We start from the raw sequence: 16,765 nt of genomic DNA on the forward strand, positions 1-16,765 counted from the left end.
TAACGAAATAAGAGGACAGTGATATAAGTTTTTGAAAAGTAAATCTAAAGGACACCGCGCCAAAATAAAGAACTGTCCAATAAAATAGAGCACGAATGGCCACAACAACGATTTCGAAGAGTATAAAATGTGCGATTTTTTCGAATGTTTTTTTTTTAAATTATCAAATGTTGAGAGGTTTTTTAAATGACACGTCAAACGACCTATCAAAACGTTGCTGACGATTAATTGATAATTTTAGGTCATTTTGCGTTATCTTTCAATGAATTCTTATGCGTTAAAGCTAAAGACGTTAAAGAAAATGTTACCAATGAGTTTATTGAAATGAAAAACAGAAAAGTGCAAGTAAGTATTGTATTTTATAAAGGCGGAGAATGATGTGTATTTTTGTTTACACAACAACCTTTAGTAAATACTAGTTATATCGTTTATATTTTGTTGGGTAATAGGTACCTACTATTTCCAAAATAATTAAGGGGCCCAAAAATAAAACCTCGCACAGGGCATACTTATTATGTAACGCCAGTTACGCAATTGCCTGTTAGATTATTATATTGTATTGCACTGCAATATGCCTGCGTATATCGTGAAAACTTAAAATGATAGCTATTACAAATACTTCAAAAGACACAAAACATTTCACATAATAAGCATCAGTGTCATTTGCTGTCGTTGCGCGACTGAGGACAGTCCGTCCGTGTAATATTAATGCCTCGTCATTTACAGAGCAAACCCATCCACTTTCTCGAGCACGTTCCCGATGCCCAGACAGTCCTCGGTTTGATTCCAGCGATGAATACCTGCCTTGCAGCTAAAACCACTGATGTGATTTTTAACTTCGAGTCATTGCGACTTCGTTTGTTGTGCGTGCGTGATCTTGTCTGCCGTGGCCGTGTCTGCGTTAAGTGTGTTGGTAATTATGAAGATATCACTCGAAGTGTAGCTACTGTAAGTTAGATGGTAACTGATTATATCAATATTGCATTAACCCAATGTTAGACGCAGCTCAACAAAATTACAATATACATGTTTATATATTTTCCGCAATAACGGAAGCAGCAAGCACACGCGTCCACGGTCAACAGAGTGTGGCCGGATGTCAGGTTCCAGCCAAATGCGTTCCGTTACAATCGCGCTCCGGCCTATTCCTTCTATGGAGGTTACCTCACTTACCTGTGAAACAATAACTTATTTAACAATTATTTAGTACGCAGTGTGGAGCTGTAATCTGTCACAGTCGCTAAAAAACATTTTATAACACAATGTTGTAAGGCAGGCATATTCAACACGACGATCGCAGTATGGTTTTTGGTCGATCGAAATTGAATGGCAAACATGTAAAAAACTTGATTTCGTTGCGATTTTGAAGGGGAAACATTCACCATTCCTATTTTTATTTCCTTGATCAGCTTATGTGAAAGTCGTTTTCAAATTAATCATGAAGAAACCCGCGTGACATTTGATTCGTGTTGCACCACTCATGGCCTGCTGCACGCGTGCGAGAAAGAGAAGCTGTGCTCTCCGTGTTTTAAACTATGTCATAGTTTCCCATTACCTTCGTGCGGTAGACTCTTTGCATAGTAGGATAATAGTTTGAAGATTAAAGCAACGAGTGTCCAAAATATCACCAAAACTTTTTTACGATGAATGCGAAATTAAGTATTTCTTGAGTGTTGTTGTTTAATTTGTAACGTATATTACAAGTTGAGAGAATGAAAGAATGTCATAGAGGTGGATCGCTGTCAGTTTTTAATTCTGGATTCGATCACAGCTTATTTGAAGTTGGGCATGCCCGTTGTAAGGCATATAACTTTTCATCTGACTTTTTATTAACTGGAAATGACTGTGGTTAAAGTGTTTTTGCAGTCAGTGGTTCGAAGGGTAGGCTAATAACAGTATTTTTAAAATAATACCGTTGGACACGACAACCATTCGGCATTGCATTATGCCACAGAAAGCAACGCTACTCGTTGGGTCGGAAGGATTCGACAGAGCCGTTGAAAATGTAACAGATCCTTAGACTATAGGACAAATCACTTAAATATTCATACGAAATGTGGTCTTCTGATTGTTTATAGGTCGTCGGTCCGTACTTCATCGTGCCGATTGTGTTGACACGCGGTAGACATAGCGGCACTAGATATTATGTAGATTGGTAGATACACATTTTGTTTCGACTTCTATAGCATTATTTCATAACATGTAATACATAATAATATTATATTCCCTCCATAGAGCGATAGACATAGCAATGGTCATTAAAAATGCTATGTTTTTATTGTTCGCTGATGACCTGAAACTCTTCAAGGAAGTTGTCACATTGGACGATTGTCGTCAACTCCAACTTGATATAGATAATATATTAGATTGGGGCAGGCGTAACAAACTGGACTTCAATATTGAAAAATGCAATATTTTATCGTTTACCAGAGCCTCGCGAGTATTATTTTTCCAATATTCGATGCATGGCAGAGTTCTTTCGCGAATACCATCTGTAAGGGATCTTGGCTTGATCAGTGGTCATATTGCTATCATTTGTAAAAAGGCGTTACAAATGTTGGGCTTCGTCTTGCGTACTTCCCGGGTCTTTTCAGATGTTACTGTATTAAAAATTCTTTATAATTCCTTAGTGAGAAGCCGGCTTGAGAGTGGGTCGATTGTTTGGGCCGCGCATCAGTTGAAATATGACCTTATGGTGAAGCGAGTTCAAAAGAAATTTTTGAGACTCCTTTATTTGAGGTTATATGGATACTATCCGTGGCTTTATCGAACTGACTTTCTCTTAGGTATGCTTACATGCTGTAGTTTAAGTGCTAGAAGATATCAATATTTGGCCACGTATTTTTTTCGACTTATACGTGGTGTGAATGAGAACTCTGCCATTCTTGGTAGTATTGACTTGTGTGTCCCTGATAACTATCTTAGAAATCGGGAGCATCAGTTTTTTTGTTCTCCCGAGGAGCAGAACTAACCTGCCATTGGTGATGCCAATTGGGAGGGCAATAACTCTGTTCAACCAAATCGCTTCGGATGTTGATATATTCCGTCTACGTGAGGATGAGTATAGGTGGACGTTATTTTATAAATTCTTAAAATAGGGTCTGCTTAACTCATCCGGTGTACTTCCTTGTACCTATACCTATAATTTTTTGTATTTACACATTTATACTGTGGAATAACTTAATACTGATCTATCTCTTTTGTTATGTACCTACCTAATATTGTTTTAATAATATTTCGTTGTTTCTAAATGTCATGTTGTGAACGTCTTAAACTTATTATTTGTAATGTCCACAATATGTAAAATAAATGAATTGAATTGAATAGCTTTCTTTCAGTTCCTTGGTTGTGTTGTGAGCATAACATAACGTATGTTAATAATCTATTTTTGTTTTTCCCCTATATGTACAAGCACACAGATATCAACTATGTATTCGAAGGAGGTTTGTTTTAATAATTTGGTAATCCAAAAGGGTGATTCCCACAGCGTTCATCAGGCATACAATATTCTCCCTACTTTTCTCAAGGGTTCATTATTGTTTTAAAATTTAAATAGGAGTTCGCCAACTTCCAAAAGTTGTTCACCATAGCTATTTTTACAAAGTACCTATGTACCTACCTACTGATTTAGGATTCATTTTTAAATAAAAAAATATTGATGTTTCACTTAATTAGTGAGTTCTATCTGCTCGTGTTTAAATGTATTTATATAAATATTGATAAGGATTCTACGAGTAAAAATAATACCTAAGTATATAATTAAAAAAAAAATAGTTTAGAAACAGTTTTCACAATATACCTACTTACATCTTTTCAGGATTCAGACATAGAGTGATTAATATGAAAAGTTATAACCATATTTTTGATCCTATACTATTATATTGAATTAAAATTCAATGGACTCCTGAAAAATGTTGTTATTTTCATGGTAACGTATTTAATTTGAATGTTTTTGCCTAACATGTTATACCCTAATTATTCTTTGAACACTAAACACACTAATAAACATAAAGAAATATCAATATTTTGTATTTGATCATTTGATAACTTGCGGTATTTTTTTTACATTTTCAATATTTTCAGGGTCTGTTATTACTTATTGTATGTTATTACTTAATTAATTTATTCAATGGTCTTAAGTACCTATTACATTATTTATAAGTACAATCAGTGACGTCCCGTGCCGTGAGGCTAACCGCTAGGTAGACCATCTACTCCCTACTGCTGATAAAAAAAGGCAGATACAAGAAGAAAAATTAATAAATACCTACATGTTTTGACAGTATCTCCCGTAGAAATAAGATTATTTTCGCCTGCGGCGTTGACTGACATTACCTGCCCAATCTTCAGTAAATATGCATCTCAAAAATTTAAATAAGTATTGTTATTGTCCACCCATGGTAGGTATATGATGCTTCGTATAGTTTTCTATTTCGACCGCTGCTTTGAAGTCGATTTTATTCAGTACGACAAAGTATTGTCGATGTGGACCAATTTAAAATCGATTGAATAAAAAATATACATAGGTGTACCTCTAGATGCTATACCAGCTTTCGAACTAGGTTCTTAGCACAGTGTTTGTTGCTTTTGGGAAAACCCTTGGCGCCATATAGCGTAACGTGAAACGATCTCCACAATGTTGTGTATTTACGATAGAGCGAATAGAGGCTGTGTGTAAACAAACAACGATGGCCGAATGAGTGTGAAAAAAACTGAACAGTCCACAAGTATTTTTGACCTACATACATAATACTATTTCTACACACTGTGGATTCTATTATCTCATTCAAAAGTATTATCTTATTATTATTTTTCTAATTAACTGGCAAGTTTTTGGAAATATTTTTAACAATTTGCAATCTCGGACAGAATTTTCAATTCCGGGATTTCGTCATTTGTGTTTTCGAGGTTAATATTGGTGAAATTATGCATATTATGGAATTTTGCTAAAATTTTCCCTTCAGTATTTATACCAAAATAGGTAATATGAAATACCACACAACGAGCTCACATATTATAGATAAAGAAATATTGTGACTGGGTAGGGAAGAATATTTGTGGTATGCAAAGAGTGCCATTTTCTCAAGATAGTCAAGGTATGTTTCAAAATTACCTTTTATCTCTATAATAAAGAATTTTATTATACCTTGTGCATAAATTCAGTATTGAAAATAATAAAGTTTAAGAACTTTCATAATATAAAATTGGCGCTGGTGCTGGACGTCTGTTACAATTAAGTTAGTAATATCATTTACCTGTACGGTCATTTAAATATACGGCCTTCTGTTTCCGGTATTACAGTTCACGGTCAACTGTGATACGGCGAACTGCATTCGTATAAGTTCTGGACACGCATCGAGTACACCGAAACCCTGACAAAATAAATAAATAGCGATGGGCTACGTTGCAAAAGTTAATGGCTTCCGACGTTCCTAGCTTGTTGCAGAGACAATTATCAAGGGATAATGTAGTTATTGTTGTTAGTACTGCCAGGTATCTAAATGTGAACTCCTCTCTAAGCCTGGTCGCACACTGAAAATTGTAAGAAGGATGAAGAACACACAATGACATCCCAAAAATCTAATGCATTATAACAACCACCGGGAAAGCCCACAAGCAATAATAAGGGTTTAGCTTGAAGATTTTTTTCGAAAAAGGTACCTACTTACTTAGGTATTATATGAAGAAAAAAGGAAAAATATTAATTAGAACAACTGTTTTATAAAATCTTAAAGCTTGTTAAATGATGGTAGATATATTATTGAGTTTTATTTTTAATATGACATCTCATTCAGACATTATTACCATTTCGACAGATTTTAATTTTTTCAAATTTAGAAAAAAAAACTACAGTATTTTTAACAAAAAAGTATAAAAAGCAATTTCGAGATCAATAAATGGAACGGGATTCCGGTATTGAAAACCCTAGTTAGTTAACATCGTAGGTACATTAAATTTTATTATAACTTTCTTCATTCGGTTTCATTAGTAACATGTAAATAGATACTTCACCTGGATATATTTCATAGTATATTCGTTGTAGTTTTAACTTCGCCAGAGTTCGCCATTCGTATACGACGCTTTTACCTTCGGCACTAGAATCGATACTTCACTACTAACTTGTTCGTCAGTGTTTCGTCCCAGCAGCTGTCTATCTCTCGCCTTTGTATGATTAAGTATTTTAATACTGTGGTTGGATTGTGTTACGACTCCCATAAATGGCATTACAGAATTTTATTAGCCGTTATGTAGGATGCATTATTTCAGGAAATTACACCGACAATTATTAATGTATTATTTTGTTTATATCAACATTTATCAAATAAATTTAATGTAATGTCCGGCATCGGAATATATGTCAAGTATATGGTAGCGATATATGTATCTATCGCCATGCCAGATATGCGTTATGAAGTCCGTACAGCTCTATTGTCGGGCCGCATCCGGGATACATGTCCCAGCCACGTGAAGCGTCTCTTCGCCCATAGGCAATGCAGTGTAAACTATATGGAATTTAGTACTTATAAAACTTTTTTTTCTGGTATTTTGTAGAAGTTCATCTTAATGTTACTAGCGAGAGATAGAGATTGAGTAATATTTTATACTTATATAAACCAAGCGTCGATTTCACAATCAATGAAATGGTGCTTAAAGCTCTTTCAAACAAATATGTTCATATAAATTACAATAATTATTACATATTTACATCTCCTTCCTCATTCAAATTTTAGATGTATCTAACTAGCGGTTCCTATTCATTTGTATTTACACTTTTTATGCTGATTTCCTAATACTGCTTATATTTCTTTATTTTCTCATGTCATTTTGAGATTGCCTTGAATATGGAATTGGTAAAATTAATAAATTATTTTCATTTAACATTGTTTGCATTAGGGCTGTCGAGATATAAATAGTTAAAATACGACCATATCATTATTGATTGCAATGCCGGCTTTACAATATTCTGGTGATTAAATTGGCCGGCGCTGAATCTGTTGTCCTCACGTTCAATGGCGGCTCTGTACCTAACAGCTTTGTTCAAACGGCGGCGCTGAAATTTTCCATTTCCCGGCCCTGCCAGTATTGGACCTTCATATTAATAATTGACGTTTACACAATATAATGTAACGTCAGCCTTGTATTTGCCTATATTCAAATAGAGTTCACAATGAACTATAATAGCCAACCTGGCCTTGATATTCAAATATCGATGTGACACAAGACACAACATAGCGTGAGTAAATTTACAAAAATTTTTAAAAACACAAAATAATCGATGCTAATATCTTTCTACCTGTTACAAGAGTGAATGAACTTCAATTTTACTCCTAAACGGCTACGGAACATCGAAGTCTGCAATGATACGAAATATCTATATAAGGTTAATTGCCACCAATTTCCAGATGGGTCGGCATTTAAGGAAGTCAACTAAATTGTGTTATGAGGTCGAAACTGTGCATGGGCCTTTAGAATAGGCGACTCACCTCATTTATTATATGATTAGGTATGCCCTGTCAATATAATTCTCAACTTTTATCGATCTATTGAATTAGAGCTTGTAGGAGTTTGCGATATGTTCGTTATTTAGCAGTGCTAATTTGTTTATTGACATTTGTACTCGCCACAGTGTAACAGCTTAGATACTACTGTATGTCGGAAAGATTACATATATACATACACATAGGTACGTGTTATTAGTATTACATATATAAATTTCCCACATTATACAACAAACCAAAACCATGTATTCTGTTATTAGATTTTTTTGTTAAGTCTACTGTAGTTACTGTTATTCTAGTCGGGTAAGTCTAGTAATTTGGCTATAATTTGGGTGGCGTGACATAACATTAGTATTTACCTATAACAGCTATGGTGAACCCATAATGATAGGGGATAGAAGATTTATTTGGCAATGAATTGCTCATACAAAAATTAGCTATTGGATTTTTACGATTTAGACTATTTTGAGGGCTAACAATCTACGCTGTTATGAGCCGAGCAGTGTAACAAAACAATGATTAGGTACGCTGGCAAGATTTACTTTGGTCTACTATACAGTACAGAACGCGGATAAAGGGAATTTTAAACGTTTTTCTATTATTCTCCGTGTTGGCATTGGACTTAATTACATTATATATCATGATTATATATTATTATGTAACTCAGTGGTGAAGGGTGGAGGTAGCACTAAACGTTGTCAGCCATACAGTCTTAGTTTAATGAAAACAAATAAGTATGACTGAAAAAGTTTACTGTGCACCATTTGTGTCGGATCTTAACAGTCTACCTTCACCCGTCGCCACTGACGTAAGTATGTATCGAGGTAATACATACTCCAATTAATAACGGATTTATTGTATTTTTCGTAAACTTACCTTTGCTGGCACTACAGATTGTTCAAGTATATGGCTGGCTGCACAATAGTTCTCTAGGGAACTTTAGCACGATCTCTCTCTCCGGTCTGTCACACTCAACCTCTTTAAACCCCCCTTGATGATGTCGGCCCATATCCTCCAGGGGCAGCCTTAGAGCTGCGTGCCTTCTGGGGTTCTACGAACGTTTAAATATTATGTTGTATTATATTTTCAAGTAGGTATGTTATTCGAATTTTAAACACGCGTTGTAATCGGCACTTTGCGCTGTTTTAAGTTCGGCTCTTGTCTAATACGTACGTCCTAAAGGCGTGTATGCACAGAACAAATTGTTAACTTAATGTCGTAAGCTATTTTAATTGTTTTTCGAGAATGTTTTTGAAACAACAGCATACGGGAACTGCTTCATTTTGATTCCTTCATCCGAGATTTAATTAACGAGACGAACCGTTTTGGCGATTTTATAACGTTGATAATTATTACGTACATGCATCGATTAGGTGAATCCATTAATAAATGTGTATTCTTATGTAGTATGTAAAGTTTTTCATCTACAATGTATAAAATATAGACTTTGTTGCATTATGGTTTTTTTAACTGGCCTACACGCATGTCATTGGTTCGGCATCGCTGAATTATATCATATAGCTATCTGTCAACCATGTCAATCAATTTTATGTTTCATATAGCATAGCTACGTTCATACATAATAACATATATATCGTACTTTTTAATTTTTTAAACAATTAACAATTTTCCAAATTGATTCAGTGGAGTATGACCCCGCCGCGTAGTATAATATCATTATTGGACCGGCGTGGGCTCGTTGCCAGTCCTCGAAAAGGAGACCTCGTTTTTTTTCTTCGAGACATATACGATTAGGACCTCTCAAAACAAAAAACAAAAAAAAAACACATTTAATCTAACAATATTATGGAGTGATTGGAAAGCGAAAATCGCGCGCGACGGAGGTGTACACGTCGTAAATATTTTGAACGCGAATATTCGGTCATTGGATTTTGCGTTGTCAACTCGTCCTATTATTCTCGTTGTAATTCTGTCAGTCTCGTTTGTTATTGTTGTTATGGGCGATATCCTCGCTGGAGCCCTGCTGTATCGTAGTGCCTGGCGGTTTTCTTTAAGTGGTATTATCAATTTGTGAAGACCAAGTGCTCGTGGTCCTTGATGTTATATTGGATAATTTCACCCGGTGTGTCCCTAGTTAGTAGTGTTACTTTATCGTGAATCGTGCATTGCGGTTTTGCATACTTCCTTACGATGCTATAATATTATTAGATGTGCTACTAGTCGAATTATAAGAAATAATCTTTCCATTGTAGTTATGCAATTTATTCCTTAGCAATAACAAAACGTTAGAATGACAATGGTAGGGTGTGATATGAAGTTATTCAAAAGTTATTTTATATAGTATAGTTAGGAATACCTATAACTGCAAGGACAATAGAATGCATTTTCTTTAATAAAACATCACAATAATTATTACTATTGCATTTAAATTATTGGCTTCATTAGTCTTATACGTCAGGTATACCTATAGTCATGGGCCCCACATCGTGAAGCGGGTCCCCAGGCTAGGATCTTTGGCGGACCCCCTACCTATTAAGTTAAGGATAAAGGCAGTGTGACGCTCTACAGTATAGTTTTCAAAATGGTGTACTGTACACTGTAAAATTAATGTGTATATTTAGTATTTTATTGTACATACATACATCCATTTGAATTATGGAGATGTTGAGTATTGATACACAATTTTTTAGTCTCTCGAAGACTTTTTTTTACTACTAAAGCAAATTTGTGATGTGTGTTTATCTCACTTATCTGCTCGACTCACCTTGCCGGGCCTCTCCTGAGCCCGGCCCCCAGACTAGAGCCCTGTCAGCCCCCCTTGTGGGGGCCATGCCTATAGTATTAGTAAGTAATTATTATTATTATTAGACAAACTTTAAAAAATCTTTTCAATTAATAACTAATAAGACATGTTAAACAAAGTTTTTGTTGATTCTCGAAACGGTTGTAAACATAAATAAGAAAAGAAACTAACAGTTTAGTAATACCACGTAAACGCCAATTCAATCAATAAGACACCTATCGTATTTTTTCCACGTTGGGCGAATGCGAATCCGGATAGAATTTTTAATCCTGGAATCTCGGGTGTAATATTTGACAAATGTAAATTTATCCGAATTCATTAATTTCAATATTTACTACCAATGAGTACTTAACCATGTTTTCTTCGAAAAAATAATAGACGCCTTGGATTTTTCCTCTGACAACGGATGAGTCGGTTTTCAAATAAAATATCAGAAGCTTTTTGCGAATATTCCCTTCGTCAGGGATATATTCGAGAAAAAAATGTAAAATTTTATGACGATTTAGTAAGCAACTAGTAATTTTCTTTATATTATAGATCAACTATATTATTTTAGATTAAAATAACATGAAAGCTATTCATAAAATCCAAAAATTTTGACTTAGTCAACCTTAGTCACAGGGAATGTGTGAATTATGAATTTTCGTTGAAGGCCATATTTAAACGTTGACTGGTAATATTATAGATACCTATCAGGTTATAAAACCTTTGTTTATCATGAGTGCCTATCTATATTGTAATTTTATTATTGTTTGAATTATGTGCTAGGTTTTGGATTTAAAATGGAGTCTGAAGTATTTATATTGCGATTAGGAGTTTACACGTTCTGCAGTCTGCATGCATTGATGGAATCGTATTTATCAGTGATATCAGCACACATTTGTTGTCTAGTTTTGATTGGCATAGTTAGGTGAATAATATACCTGTGTATGTTCACTGTGTATTTTTATTTATCTATTTTGCATTAGAATATATGGGATATCAACGAACGTGCTTTATTTTTTAACACATTTATCAGAATACAATTGCGATAGTAGGTACGTAGTGGGTATTATCAGAAAAAAATATTTGATGTGATTTTTTGAAATTTACTTAATTATACTGTTTATATACGACATAGGTACGTCTATACATATATATTTTAAACTTTGTATTCTTATTTTGATCATAATAGTAAAACAACATAATTTGTTGGGTAATTAATATCATTCTGTAGCAGGCCTAGCTATTTACAGGTAGCAGCTGTACTAGGTACCTATATACTGTTTATTTTGTGAGTGGATTACCGCATAATTATTTATAGTCATCTCTCGTGATTTAAATATTTAAAATACCAATCTATTTGCGCTTCCTTTAATAGAATATTAATCAAAACACTGAGTTATGTATTCACTGTCAAATTATTGAATCTGTTTGTTTTGAATGCTTAGTTTAGTTAGACCAAGGTACATCGGTTCGGTGAACACTGTAAAAAAACTGTTCGAAAGTTGTATAAACCATTAGTGATTCCGTATTTTTCTATCCGAACTATATTCTGATGCAAATGACATTTGGATTTTTGTTTCCCGACGTAGATGGGAATTATTGAACATGTTAATATTGAGAATAGAGATGTCTTTGGTCTGGAATTTTGTTGGGCGTAAAATGATATTTTTATATTCTTGAAATAATATTTTTCATTTTAATAGGTAGATACTTGTGATTCAATAAGCGAACTAGTCTGCTCATACAAATTACATTCTTTCGTAAACAGGTGAATGTGGTTGAAAAATTAACTCTACTTACGTTGCAATAATGGTCATTATTGCGAATCCGTGTTGATGTCATTACATGATTGTGATCGTGTACGCTCAAATATCGCCACATACTCTTAAAATTAATCTAATTGAAATATTAATTTCATGTACATTGCGATAAGAGTGATTATGGCAAATTTTTGTTCACGTCTTTGATCTATTATGCCATCATGTCCGCTTTAATATTGAGATTTTGTATGGAATCATGTGTATGTGTATGAAGTCAATGGAAGGATACTCAGTAAAATTAAAATAAATCTTAAATGATTGTTGATGAAAACATTCGCGAACATAAATTTGATTCGTCTATTAATTCCGACTAATTTTATTCGTTCGAATATTTTAGCAAGACGCACATTATTCCATGCGTATATGTCGCACCACCTAATGCAACCTGTCGTGTTCGCTTTAATATTGAGATTTTTCATGGGTGCATGTAACCTGTAAGTAAATGTTTAAAATAGTTACTATTACGAGTCAATGATCGCAATAGTTAAATCTTATATGACAAAACAATGAACTAACGGTAAAGTGACTCTGTTTTACTTGACCAGTCGCGTATGATGTACCGTGTTACACAATGCGACACAGATAGACACAGAACATTATCTATTATAAAAATCAAATGAACGTCGTTTATGGGCGATGCGGCGTCTCTAAAATAAACACGAAGCAGTCGCTCGTCGGTGGAAGACGCATTTAAACCAGCGGCAGTGCATCCGACGAGCGATCTTGAACCAAGAGAATCACAAACCATTCATTACTCAGTGAACAGTGGCAACAATGATAACACGCGTTCTTCCGAGACGCGCACACGTGAAACATAAGCCTACGTGATATCGATATTATTAACAATGTCATTTTCCGATCCTGTTTTCCGTTTTTCCGACACCCCTCGCATAAGATGCCTCGTCGACCAGTTCGAAGCAGACTCGAGTTACAACAGGACAGAAACTAAACATAACAGCAGAGGAAATGCTATTGGAGATATAATACGGCGGTTAGGAGCGTCCGCAGTGACAGTTGCCGAAAAAGAAGTCGTGCTTAAAAAACGTGACAATACTTATAGATTCTCCACGTATAATTACGAAGAAAGTGACGATTCCGACTACAGTGAAGAATTAAATCGTGTGGATGGTAAATTCGACGATGTGAAGTACGTCCGTGTTGCGCGGTTTTGCGGGACCGTGGTGGGTCGGTTGGTTTACGGCTTACTGGCGCTCGCTGTGGACTGTCTCCCACCGGTGACGTTCGCTAGCCTGGCCGTGGTCTGCACGCTTGTGGTCGCGTGCGCCCCGAGGATGTTGACTGATTGTGTTGTCTATCCGTTTTGCAGACTGGTCTTCGGCACGCTGTACCCGGCCTACGCCTCCTACAAGGCTGTCAGGACGAAGAACGTCAAAGAATACGTGAGTAAACTTTTTCGTATTTATTTTTATCGAATCGAATCTTGTCGGGTGTTTGCTGCCTTTGGCTGTCATTATTTAATTTACTTCGGTGCGGCGTGTTCTCGGATGTGTGACTAACCTACCGCAATGTCGTGGGCTGATGGGCGGGCCTACGCACTCGGAAATCTCATCTCACGAAATATGCGAAATTATATTAACTTAAATATTAATTATTATTTGGTGTTTATTATTTACAAAATCCGTTTATCTTGTATTCTCTGGGTAAAATTATAGTTGAGTTATACAGTCTCTTGGGTTATAATATTATGTAAATTGTACGTACTATGATAGCTCACCGTGAGATGACATACCGGAAAGAAATGGCCGTATAACATTGACATCAAAGCGTTGTCCGTGGAACATTGTAGACAGTATCTAATGATGCAATGTTATTAGATTCAATTAAGTAATAATTTTGTTTTTAAAATAAATTTCCCTAATTGATAAAGCACATTGGCGCGAATAACGTGATTACAGGTTCAAATCTCGTCGGGCGTCGTTATATTCAATCTTATATTCTCAAATCTTGTGAATTATTCGTTGACTAAAAGAATTGGTTTATTAAGACGGTACTTCAGTGAAACGGCAAATAATTTTCAACTATAGGTGCGACGAAATTTCGGACTGGCTAGCAATCGGAGAGCGAAAGTCGAGCTGTGAACACGTCAATTTGTATTGTGATGGCGACGGGAGAATTAATTCTTAAATCGTGTAAAGATAACGTTACCTATTTACTTGAAAAATAAAACATGTCAATGAATATATTATTAGTAATAGAACAATAAACATCACATTAAATGGACGCATGTAGACTTTTTATGACAAATTATGTTTTGTTCTGCACGCGTCATTTGCACAATCTTCGCGTCGCGTAGTCACGATCGTTTTAGACCGTGCCCCAGCTGAAGTATAGCCTTAATCTATTCGTCAAAGTGCAAAGATATTGTATGTCAAGTTTTTGTCGAAATTGAGTAAACATACACAAAACGTTCCTCTGCCTCGCATTGGATAGGATATTTGAGAAGATATTGTGTCTTATCTTTCAAATACATAATAATAATGTCCATTTCTCATGCTCATAATCGTAAAATTCGATTTTCTCACAACATGTAAAACTATTTATAATATATTTGCACTAAACCATCGATATGTAGTATTAGTCTCAGTTAGGTATGTAAGTTTCACTGGAAAAATTGTTGCTTGCGATTCCACATTTAGCTAGACATGGTAAACATCTATTAGATTGTAGAATATAAAATGTTATTCATGCTATTTCCATAATGAATAGAATAGAGCCATTGCAAAATAATCACTGCACCATTGTGCACTATACATTGAACTTACCCAGTGAATAATAGTGATATGCAGTTGATTGAAAATACACTAAATGTGTACTATGTACATCTCCGCATGTTGATGTTACATTGAAAACTCCTTTGCAAAATGCAAATTCGCACCCCACTCATAAACTGGTCTTGTCTTCTATTTGCAATCTGTCAATTAAATGTATTCAGAAGTGGACAGAAATTATAAATGGCATCGTGAATTATAAGTAATTGTTGCCGTATTATGAAATTGATTAAGTACGTATTTTCATTGTGACATAATATTTTTTTTTTTTTTTAAACGATGTTTTTACCCGATGGGTCCTTCTGTTCCCTAATAAAATCGAGAATATTACCCATGTGGCAGTGTTATTTGTGGAGATTTGTTATTAGCCGGATCGCACAAACAAACTTGTCTCGAATGCAGCACATCGAATTTGTCGGATGTCATTTTGCTGGAATTCACACTAGCATTTATGGTATCCATATGATATGGTTGTAGTCCGCTGGCTGATGATATTTCACAGGCTGTTGCTGTTTGTGATTTCCCTTCGGCTTCCAACTTCCAGAATAAAGGTTGAGTGAATAGCAAATAACCAACAGGTATAGAAAATAACATATTGACTGAGGCTCTATTCCACACGTAACGTAACGTTTTTAATGACAGCCCCGCAACCGCCCTAACTGGATAGAGCGTGATTGATGACGACAATTATCATTTGAGTTGCGGAGATTTGAAAAATTGTTACTCTTATCACGACACTAGCTTTACAATATTATGAGAAATTTTTTTAAAGATAGATAGGTACCTACTTAAACTAAATTAAAAATATATATGTAAATACATATATTATATTTTTTGTATCACTACAACAGCCCATGGGGCCCAATGACGGTGGTGTAGTGAAATAGTAGTGTAATAATAAGTGAAACGATCACAATATGTACACACCCAGGCTTTGAGAAAACCACAAATATATTGTGACCTCATCGGTAATCGAATTCTGAACCCGTGGGTGAGAGTCCAGTACCTTATGCACTGGACCATTAGGTATACATTGTAATATATATGAAGCAAACAAGATATTAAATTCATAATGTATTACAATAAAAATTGTTTACCACAGTATAGCATACCTATATATAATTCCGGTTCATCAACACCTATTTTAGCTCAACCAAACATCAAAATGACATAAGATATAGGTATCAGTAGTAAGTACTGATTCAGCATCTAGCATTGCGCACGCGCAGAAGGTGTCAGGGTTAACTTGCATATTAGATAACCGCCTTGTATAAAGAATTGATGTGAAAGTTATTTCAGATCGATGAAAATAACGAAAATATGTTACGGAGTTAACTAGTCGGAATAGAGTTGCTGGAACAGATATTCTGAATATCTTGCATTCAACAATACAACTAGAAAGTAGATAAACAGATATTACATAGAGCTGCATTGTATAATTTCCTGAATTTATTTTAGGTGAAATGGATGATGTACTGGATAGTATTTGCTCTCTTCACATGCGCGGAAACCGTCACAGATGTCTTCTTCAGCTGGTTCCCATTCTATTATGAGGTGAAGATCATATTGGTGCTGTGGCTGCTATCGCCGGCCACTAAGGGATCCTCCATTTTGTACAGGAAGTTTGTGCATCCAGCACTATGCAGGAGAGAACAGGTAATTTATCTTGTATAAATCTTTTTAATTTTGAATTATTTATTTACGTTTGTCATCGGCCTAATTTTATCTTCTTCAGGATAGTGAAATACGCTTGTTCGAACACAGGGAACAAAATATCTCACAGGGTTGTAATAATTATACATGCACCTTGGTGCTCTGGAATGTGATTTAAAATGCACTGACTGATAACAAAAAGCTGACTTTACACTCTGAGACATTTTACGTCTGCATAGACTAAGGTTACTTGGG

General features: G+C 35.1%; 1 protein-coding gene across 3 annotated transcripts in view; it reads left to right on the forward strand.

The window, feature by feature from the left end:
• The window catches only part of LOC147075811 (uncharacterized), a 56,244-nt gene that overhangs the window by 21,354 nt on the left and 18,125 nt on the right, over nucleotides 1-16,765 (forward strand). For 2 of the 3 annotated variants that reach the window (XM_085942120.1, XM_085942119.1), the window contains exons 2-3: nucleotides 13,396-13,468; nucleotides 16,316-16,513. In XM_085942120.1, the coding sequence (XP_085798246.1) occupies nucleotides 13,396-13,468; nucleotides 16,316-16,513 (271 nt within the window). Of the gene's footprint in view, nucleotides 1-12,613; nucleotides 13,469-16,315; nucleotides 16,514-16,765 lie in introns of all 3 variants that reach the window. The other variant, XM_085942118.1, reaches the window with a different exon arrangement.

The sequence above is a fragment of the Rhyacophila brunnea genome, unplaced genomic scaffold, assembly GCF_057557595.1.
Source record: "Rhyacophila brunnea isolate RB1 unplaced genomic scaffold, BYU_Rbru_1.0 scaffold_14, whole genome shotgun sequence".
Lineage (NCBI taxonomy): Eukaryota > Metazoa > Arthropoda > Insecta > Trichoptera > Rhyacophilidae > Rhyacophila > Rhyacophila brunnea.